Genomic DNA, 10,036 nt, shown 5'->3' on the forward strand with positions numbered 1-10,036 from the left:
GAAACTCATTTCGACCGCTTGTACCCGTGATCTTATCCTTTTGGTCATGACCCAAAGCTCATGACCATAAGTGAGGATGGGAACGTAGATCGACCGGTAAATTGAGAGCTTTGCCTTCCGGCTCAGCTCCTTCTTCACCACAACGGATCGGTACAACGTCTGCATTACTGAATACGCCGCACCGATCCGCCTGTCGATCTTACAATCCACTCTTCCCCCACTCGTGAACAAGACTCCTAGGTACTTGACCTCCTCCACTTGGGGCAGGGTGTCCTCCCCAACCCGGAAATGGCACTCCACCCTTTTCCGGGAGACAACCATGGACTCGGACTTGGAGGTGCTGATTCTCATTCCGGTCGCTTCACACTCGGCTGCGAACCGATCCAGTGAGAGCTGAAGATCCCGGGCAGATGAAGCCATCAGGACCACATCATCTGCAAAAAGCAGAGACCTAATCCCGCGGCCACCAAACCGAAACCCATCAACGCTTTGACTGCGCCGAGAAATTCTGTCCATAAAAGTTATGAACAGAATCGGTGACAAAGGGCAGCCTGGGCGGAGTCCAACCCTCACTTGAAACATGTCCGACTTACTGCCGGCAATGCGGACCAAGCTCTGACACTGATCGTAAATGGAGCGGACCGCCACAATAAGACAGTCCGATACTCCATACTCTCTGAGCACTCCCCACAGGACTTCCCGAGGGACAAGGTCGAATGCCTTCTCCAAGTCCACAAAGGACATGTAGACGGGTTTGGCAAACTCCCATGCACCCTCGAGAACCCTGTCCAGAGTATAGAGCTGGTCGACAGTTCCACGACCAGGACGAAAACCACACTGTTCCTCCTGAATCCGAGGTTCGACTATCCGGCGTAGCCTCCTCTCCAGTACATCTGAATAAACCTTACCGGGAAGGCTGAGGAGTGTGATCAGTTGGAACACACCCTCCGGTCCTTCTTCTTAAAGAGAGGGACCACCACCCCATCTGCCAATCCAGAGGTACCGCCCCCGATGTCCACGCGATGCTGCAGAGTCTTGTCAACCAAGACAGCCCCACAGCATCCAGAGCCTTAAGGAACTTCGGGCGGGTCTCATCCACCCCTGGGGCCTTGCCACCGAGGAGTTTTTTAACTACCTCGGCAACCTCAGCCCCAGAAATAGGAAAGCCCACCACAGATTCCCCAGGCACTGCTTCCTCATAAGAAGACGTGTTGGTGGGATTGAGGAGGTCTTCGAAGTATTCCTTCTACCTAACCACAACATCCGCAGTTGAGGTCAGCAGAACACCATCCACACCATACACGGTGTTGACAGTGCACTGCTTCCCCTTCCTGAGGCGACGGATGGTGGTCCAGAATCGCTTCAAAGCCGTCTGGAAGTCGTTTTCCATGGCTTCTCCGACCTCCTCCAATGTCCGATTTTTTGCCGCACACCGTTTGGCCCGTCGGTACCTACGAGCCAAAAGAGCCCGATAGGACTCTTTCTTCAGCTTGACGGCATCCCTCACCGCCGGAGTCCACCAACTGGTTCTCGGATTACCACCACGACAGGCATCGACTACCTTGCGGCCACAGCTCCAATCAGCCGCCTCGACAATAGAGGTACGGAACATGGTCCACTCGGACTCAATAAAGTTCTTCCGGAGGTGGGAATTGAAACTCTCTATGACAGGAGACTCTGCCAAACTTTCCCAGCAGACCCTCACAATGCGTTTGGGCCTGCCAGGTCTGTCCGGCATCCTCCCCCACCATCGCAGCCAACTCACCACCAGGTGGTGATCGGTAGAAAGCTCCGCCCCTCTCTTCACCCGAATGTCCAAAACATGAGGCCGCAAATCCGATGACAACTACAAAGTCGATCATGGAACTGCGGCCTAGGGTGTCCTGGTGCCAAGTGCACATATGGACACCCTTATGTTTGAACATGGTGTTTGTTATCGACAAACTGTGACGAGCACAAAAGTCCAATAACAAAACACCACTCGGGTTCAGATCCGGACGGCCATTCTTCCCAATCACCCCTCTCCAGGTTTCACTGTCGTTGCCAACATGAGCGTTGAAGTCCCCCAGTAGGACAAGGGAATCACCTGGGGGAGCACTTTCCAGTACTCCCTCAAGCGTACCCAAAAAGGGTGGGTACTCTGAACTTTTTTGGTGCGTAAGCACAAACAACAGTCAGGACCCGTCCCCCCAATCGAAGGCGGAAGGAGGCTACCCTCTCGTCCACTGGGTTGAACTCCAACATGCAGGCTTTGAGCCGGGGGGAAACAAGAATTGCCACCCCAGCCCGTTGCCTCTCACTGCTGGCAACGCCAGAGTGGAAGAGAGTCCAGCCCCTCTCGAGTGGTTCCAGAGCCCTTGCTGTGCGTCGAAGTGACTCCGACTATATCCAGCGGGAACTTCTCCACTTCGCGGACTAGCTCAGGCTCCTTCCCCCCCAGTGAGGTGACGTTCCACGTCCCAAGAGCTAGCTTCTGTAGCCGAGTATCGGACCGCCAAGTACCCTGCCTTTGGCTGCCGCCCAGCTCACATCGCACCCGACCTCTATGGCCCCTGCTATGGGTGGTGAGCCCATTGGAGGGGTGACCCACGTTGCCTCTTCTGGCTGTGCCCGGCCGAGCCCCATTGGAACAGGGCCATTGGAACAGGCCACCAGGCGCTCGCCATCGTGCCCCACCTCCGGGCCTAGCTCCAGAGGGGGGCCCCGGTGACCCGCATCCGGGCGAGCGAAATCAGGGTCCATGATTTGTCTTCTTCATATTGGTCTTCGAGCTGCTCTTTGTCTGATCCCTCACCTAGGACCTGTTTGTCTTGGGAGACCCTACTAGGGGGCATAAAGCCCCCAGACAACATAGCTCCTAGGATCATTGGGACACGCAAGCTCCTCTACCACGATAAGGTGGCAGCTCAGAGAGGAGTTAATAATACATTATTAAAAAGATATTTGACTCTATTAAGACCAGTGAAACAAAAGATACAAAAAGACAACTGTCATACTCAGACTCAATAACTTGTCTGTTACCCATAAGTGGATTGTGTAGACTTCACAACAAGAAATCACACACTGGAGGGCAGCAACCACACCAAAGGAACTTCAGCAGCAACAGAATTCTGGGAGTATAAACAATAAATAAATTAATAAATTGCTTCTAAATGCATATTTTCCCATAAAACATACATTTATTTATTTATAGACATAGGGTGTTGAACATCTCAGGGGGCATTGAGGAAATCGGCAGCATTAGGTGGGAGGTGCTGCTGTGCCTCATCGCCATGTGGATCATATGTTACTTCTGCATCTGGAAAGGGGTTAAATCTACCGGAAAGGTAAAGTCTTGAAAAATGGCAGCAAGTGTGTGATACCTCATTTAAAAGCAAGAAACTCCTATCCTTTCCAGGTGGTGTATTTCACCGCCACCTTCCCTTACATTATGCTGCTTATCCTGTTGATCCGTGGACTCACTCTTCCCGGGGCCAGACAAGGAGTGGTGTTCTATCTTCTTCCAGAACTGTCACGACTCACAGACCCTCAGGTATAGGCGCTGTTACGTGGTGGGAACACAATGCAAAGAGCAAAACACACTCATTTGTCAGTGGGTGGTGTTGACAGGTGTGGATGGAAGCTGGCGCCCAGATCTTCTTCTCATACAGCATTGGTGTGGGCACGCTCACTGTACTGGGCAGCTATAACCCTTACAGCAACAACTGCTATAAGTAAGTGTCAACAGGAAGCAAATGTGTATATCATTACTTCGTATGTGTTTTTGTTTTTTAAGGAAAAAGCTTTGTGTCGTTATTGGCTGATGTTGACATTTTTTACTTTTTCTCATCATGCTTCTGGTTGTTTTCACAACTTTTGCTGGTGTTTATTTGTTTGTGCGGAATGGGATAAAGGCATGGGCCCGAACTAACTGGGTTACAAATATGTAAAATTTTGGTTCTATTATTTGTGAAATATTAGAAACACTTAATAGAAAAGAAGTATGAAGCCATGTAGTTCAACACCACTGCAAACTACAATAAACATGTATTGTTTAGTAATTGTATGCGAAAGGGACTTGTCACAACAGAGTGAGTGCAGAAAATCTTCATTCAATTTCATTAGAACCTCTGTGGGCTTTTTTTTTTTTAATGATGAACACATCCAATAAAGTAAAATGTTTATTAAATACAGTTGCACTTGAAATGATATACAGCCCCCTTTATTTAATACATAAAAGCCTTCAATATTTTTTGGAGTAACTTTTTGAAAGATGAGTTAAGCTACTGTATTTTAATTGTATAAACTTTTGTAATTGTATAATCTTTGCAAGTAAATCGACAGTGAGTGCAACTGTATTTTTTCAGTATAGTTCATGTACATATTTATATTTTTGTACGTATTTCGACATTTAGACAAATAAAAGTATTGCACGGTATATAAGTACAAATAAAAATTGGACTTAAATGTGCTGCGTATGTCAGTTAGAAATGGACTGATTTATTCCCAATTTGTCAGGATTAGTTTTAACATCATTCACGCCCTTATTTTAACTGCGCACCAGAAGTACAAAGTCTAAAGAGTGTGATGGACCAAGTTGTACCAAAATATTTAAAAAAAAGTCAATTTGTGTGTTGCAGAGACTGTTTGTGGCTGTGTTTACTAAACAGTGGTACCAGTGTGGTGGCTGGTTTTGCAGTCTTCTCTGTGCTGGGGTTCATGGCCCATGAGCAGGGAGTTCCCATTGCAGAAGTAGCTGAGTCTGGTAAGCTTTAAACCCTATTAAAATGGCACCTGCTATTGAAAAAAAATAGAGCAAAATTAAGCTCAGAGATAACATAAGGGTTTCAAACACAGTAACAGAGTTTGCAAAAAATATGAAAGATTTGTAAAAATGTCTGCTGCCATCTTGAGGACACCCACTCACATCACATGCACAGGTATCAAGAAACAGTTTTTCTATAGTTAGTGTTCTTACTAAAGATAACTGCACAATTACATATCTTCCACAGTTAGTTGTGTTTATGTAATAAATTATATGAACGTTTTCTTAACCAGTTAATATCAAATAAAAAGAAAAATACTATGAACACAATCAATGGACGCCAACATTTGAGCAACTGTAAGCTTATTATGCTAATATATAACAAGTATACAATTAGCCAATCACAGTTTAGCAACTGTGGCATTAGCAATGTTGGCATGCCAGTATGAATAAATAGTTACAATTGAAATAGGCTCAATAATATGTAACAATATATGAGCTCAGCTGGTTGCAAGCGTATGCTAACATTGGGGTTGCCATCTTGTCTCATTTGACTCAGGCCAGAAGTAAATGGTAAATAGGTTGTACTTGTATAGCGCTTTTCTACCTTTTTTTTTTTAACAAACTCAAAGCGTTTTGACACTATTTCCACATTCACACATTGATGGCGGTGCTGTTTCACATAATAAAATTACATTGTAATACATTTGAAGAAGCTCTCTAATTGACCATTTGTAAGCTTGTTTCTTGTTCCATTTAATTAATAAAAAAGCTAACTACACTGATGAAGAACGCAAACAATGTGTTGCCTTCAATGTGTGACAAGACAAAATAGCAGCCAGTACAGCGTCAATCCTGAAAATGATAAAAACATAATGTTAGTGCCATTGTTCCACTTTAAATCTTCCATTGAATACAATTCAAACATGATAGGAAATGGTTGAAATGTCCTATATTGATGGTGACAGTGCATGGGCGTGTTTTTTCCAGGTCCAGGCTTGGCATTCATCGCTTATCCTCAGGCGGTGGCCATGATGCCGTTACCTCAACTGTGGTCCATCTGCTTCTTCTTCATGATCATTCTCCTGGGCTTGGACACGCAAGTATAGACTTATTGTCATTCTGAAACTACTGACCTGTGCAACGTCCCTCATGGCTTGATCTTTTCTTTTTCTGTATAAAGTTTGTTGCCATGGAGGTAGTGATCACGTCCGTGGTGGACATGTTTCCCGCAGTGATGCGCCAGGCGGGCAGACGGGAACGTTTCCTTCTCCTCTTTTGCCTCACGTGTTTCTTCTCCCAGCTCATCATGATCACTGATGTGGGGATACATACTTCTTAAACATATATGCACAATTACATGACAAACAAACAAACAAGATAAAAAAAAATTATAATTACCCCTGCTCTCATTCTCAGGGAGGAATGTACATCTTTCAGGTGTTTGACTATTACGCCTGCAATGGAGCCTGCATCCTCTTTCTCTGTGTGTTTGAAACCTTGGCAATAGGCTGGATATTTGGTAGGTATGCTGATGCAGGTAAGTACTGTTAAAAAGTCCTTTTTACTATTATGCAAAAAATATTTTTCAGTGGTGTTCAAACACAGATCCCAAACATGAGAAATGCATAATGCCTGGGCCACACTTTGGACAACCCTCATTTTGAAAACTACCACAGGGTTGAGTGCACAAATTGACATCCACTCATTGAGACACTACAACTACAAACTAAAACTGTCAAACTTTTTAACTTGCGAGCAAACTATAGTAATTAAAGAGAGAAGTGTTAATGCAGTTCAAACACAAGACTCAAGCGCAAGACTCAAATAAAACTAAAACTGGCAAAAAGCAACAGAATGCATACCAGAGAGCAGTGAACCATTATAGGTGTAGTTAAGAGTAAAAATGTGTACATGTTGGAAGGTCTTCAATCTACATGCAGATACCTTGTCAACTTTCTCCATTGATATGCTGTACATACAAACCTAGGAGTGTTTCTGTTGTGTCTTAGGTTGGTTGACATAGGAGTTACTAGTGATCTTACACTTCATCTTAGATAACTACCCGTTTGTGAATATTCAATTAAATACTCATTTTGGTATCGCTTCAATCTCACTATTGTCCACAAACCATTTGTTTTCCTATTTAGGTTTGTGCTTGTGGTAGGAATTACATGTTAATAGTGGTAGTTCCAATACGGGCTCATCTGTTTGTGTAGTAGATGTTACAAAATGACTTCTCTGTACAGGAGCAGAACGGCTATTTGCCATCATCGCGGATATGACGGGCGAACGTGCTAATCCTTTCTTCAGAATCTGCTGGCTCTACCTCACACCCATCGTTTCACTGGTGAGTACAGGGGCGTCACGAGACCTAATACTGTACTGGGGCACAAATAATTAATGTGAGCGTGCAAAGCGCGCAAGCAAAAACATTTTTAGCACTTATTTATCATAAAAAATACATAAATAGTGCTTTAAACTATGAAATCGTATCAGATTATGTTGTATGGATCTTTGATTAACCACCTGAAATTAACTAATGCATTTGGCCTACTTGTGCACTTTTTTACTGCAGACTTCTAAACAGATACTGGTAGAAGCAAAAAGGAAGAGCAATTAATCTTTTTGAAATATTTATTGCAGTAATCATCTGCAAATGTAACATCTACAAAGATAAAAAAAAAAAAAGAAGCACCCCTACATCTGTGTTCTTTTATATTATTTAATTTCCATTCCATCCTATTTCAGATACACCATGTGCAGGTCAAAAAAGCAAAACTGCTTGATGTGCTATTAGACAGTCAACTGTCATGGTCCGATCATATCGTTAGTATTTTAATGAAAATGGGAAGAGGTTTAGCCATGGTCAGAAAGTGCTCCACCTTGTTGACATCCTCAACAATGGTGTAAGTTGTACAGTCCTTGGTTTTCTGTCATCTTCCTTACTGTCTTATAATATGGTTTGCTAAAACTAAGTCTGACCTGAACAAACTTCAACTTGTTCAAAACAGAGCGGCTAGACTGTACTTAAATGTTCATTGCGCACTAATGTTTAATTTATGCATTCACGTCTGTCCTGGTTGTCTGTTGAAGAAAAGATGCAGTGTAGGCTCCTTATGATCTTTAGAACTATCATGTTAGATCAATCACCAGATTACTTTTACAAACAATTTTTAAAATCAACTAAGACACACATTCATGACACTAGAAATGCCAGCAAAGACTATTTGGCACTTCCTGCTCCCAGGACCAATCTCCTCAAACATACAGTCATGTATAGATGTATTTCATTCTGGAATATATTGCCATCACACATTAATCTCTCACAAAGTAAATTGTCATTCAAGACAGCTTTGAAGATACACCTATTGCAGCTACCCACATGATGTGAATTTTTAATACTGGTTTTAACTAGCTATGTTATCTTATGTTGTATTTTTCCATTGTATGTTGGGTAATGCATGTATTCTTTGTATTTTAATTTTGTATGCTCCTATATGGACCCCAGGAAGACTAGCAGTTGCCTTGGCGTCAGCTAATGGGGATCCATTCAATAAACAATAACCAACATTATGTTTCATGTTCATTAGAAATTCCCCCGACAGCTCGTACAGCAAATGAATATGTTTGTCTAGATACAAGGAATAACGTTAGCTAACTTAGCATCAACTTAAGACAATGATGTTGCCTAGCTAGCTAGGACTTCACTGACATCTCTCATTCCTCGCTGCATCCCTCCTTCTGCGGGCGAATAACTTTCTGATATCCATAGGAGTTACAGTTTGAGTCAAATCAAAATCAAAATAATATAATTAACAAATTGTTGTTGGCTAACGTTACCTACCTCACGCAGTGATTGCATTCTCTCTCTCTCACGTGAATAAATTACCATATTAATTAGCCATGTGCTCATTGTTAAGTGGAGTGAATACAGTAGCAATCAATTACCATACTAAGTAGTATGTGCGCTGTTGTCTATGTTATGTAGAGTTAAAACTCTGAAGTGTTTTTTTTTTTTATTGGTGAAATTTGTACTGGGGCACTGCAGATCAACATTGGGGCACGTGCCCCAGTGAAATATGTCTGGCGACGCCCCTGGGTGAGTATATAGAAGCACAATTCAATAATATTTTAGTACAAGAGCTCTGTCTAAAAAAACAAAAAACAGAGGCATTTCTTTTTTGGCAGTTAAAATACCAACATTGATTTTGACAAACATATGACAAATTTTCAAAGGGTTGACAAATGTGTAATTCACTACTATCCCCACTGGGTAGATCATGTGATTTCATGAGGGATTCATTATGGCTATCTACGAGCATGCATTAGCTTGCTTTCTAAATCATATATTCAGGTGTACCTGCAGGTATAACAACCATTTTTGTTTCCCCAGGGGTCCTTTCTATGTTCACTTATTGAGTATCAGCCCTTGACCTTTAATCGCTGGTATGTGTATCCTACCTGGGCCTACGTAATGGGCTGGATCCTGGCCCTCTCCTCCATCCTGCTGGTGCCAGGCTGGGCACTGTACAAGCTAAGCACTGCCACTGGAACCCTTAGTCAGGTGGGGCAAGGCTGTACCTGACAATACCCAGTGAAAGACTTACAGTATCAATGATAACATGACACAATGCCTATTTTGCATCCTTCTGTAAAGAATAGTCTGAAGATTTGAGCTTACTTTGATTTGTGTCCACTTGTTAGCGTCTCCATAAACTGTGCCGGCCCAAGCAGCCTGACCACTCGCTGACCAGAAAGGAAGAGACGGCACTGCAACCCATCACTCGGGAGGATCTCATATGAGTAACAGAAAAACACAAGGGAGACAAGCACTGGACATCAGTCTATTGTTTATATTATCTATACATGCCACCAATGTAAAGTTCATTATCTTACCCATAGCTGACATATGTGCTAAGGAAGTCATTTAAATTTTCGATGAACATGTGAGTTAGTCTATTCCAATTTAATCCTTGGAAAAAAGAAGTTCATGAACAATTAGGTTATTTGCAATTTTACATTGGATGTATGACGAACAAAATGTGAAATAAAACTATCGCTTGCACTCACACAAAGTAATGAACATTTTCTTCAACTTTTTTATTATACTACAGTTACGTATTCTTTATAAATGTGGAAAAATGACTTGCAGCTGTATTGTGAGTATCTGAAACGTTGCAGCCCATTCTCAGCAAGGAGATTATTTACATTTCCAGTGGGAACTAATTAACTGTTTGGTAGGTTGCTCATTAAGTGACAAACGCCTCAAAGATTATGAATTTAAACCTG

General features: G+C 42.8%; 1 protein-coding gene and 1 long non-coding RNA gene across 2 annotated transcripts in view; one reads left to right on the top strand and one right to left on the bottom strand.

Moving 5' to 3' along the window:
- The window catches only part of LOC133537562 (uncharacterized), a 23,198-nt gene extending 17,075 nt beyond the window's left edge, over positions 1-6,123 (bottom strand). Inside the window, exons 1-2 of the long non-coding RNA XR_009802718.1 lie at positions 3,178-6,123; positions 3,022-3,110 (exon numbers count right to left, since the gene is read on the bottom strand). This is a non-coding gene — a long non-coding RNA (uncharacterized LOC133537562). The remainder of the gene's footprint in view (positions 1-3,021; positions 3,111-3,177) is intronic.
- Positions 1-9,807, top strand: part of LOC133537560 (sodium- and chloride-dependent GABA transporter 2-like) — an 11,251-nt gene extending 1,444 nt beyond the window's left edge. The window contains exons 4-14 of the mRNA XM_061878686.1: positions 3,029-3,116; positions 3,194-3,326; positions 3,398-3,532; positions 3,610-3,713; positions 4,620-4,744; positions 5,735-5,847; positions 5,928-6,065; positions 6,164-6,266; positions 6,994-7,094; positions 9,141-9,311; positions 9,452-9,807. Of these exons, the coding sequence (XP_061734670.1) occupies positions 3,029-3,116; positions 3,194-3,326; positions 3,398-3,532; positions 3,610-3,713; positions 4,620-4,744; positions 5,735-5,847; positions 5,928-6,065; positions 6,164-6,266; positions 6,994-7,094; positions 9,141-9,311; positions 9,452-9,550 (1,310 nt within the window). The 3' untranslated portion in view covers positions 9,551-9,807. The remainder of the gene's footprint in view (positions 1-3,028; positions 3,117-3,193; positions 3,327-3,397; positions 3,533-3,609; positions 3,714-4,619; positions 4,745-5,734; positions 5,848-5,927; positions 6,066-6,163; positions 6,267-6,993; positions 7,095-9,140; positions 9,312-9,451) is intronic.
- The last annotated feature ends 229 nt before the right edge of the window (positions 9,808-10,036 follow it).

Source organism: Nerophis ophidion, linkage group LG18 (genome assembly GCF_033978795.1).
Source record: "Nerophis ophidion isolate RoL-2023_Sa linkage group LG18, RoL_Noph_v1.0, whole genome shotgun sequence".
Classification (NCBI taxonomy): domain Eukaryota; kingdom Metazoa; phylum Chordata; class Actinopteri; order Syngnathiformes; family Syngnathidae; genus Nerophis; species Nerophis ophidion.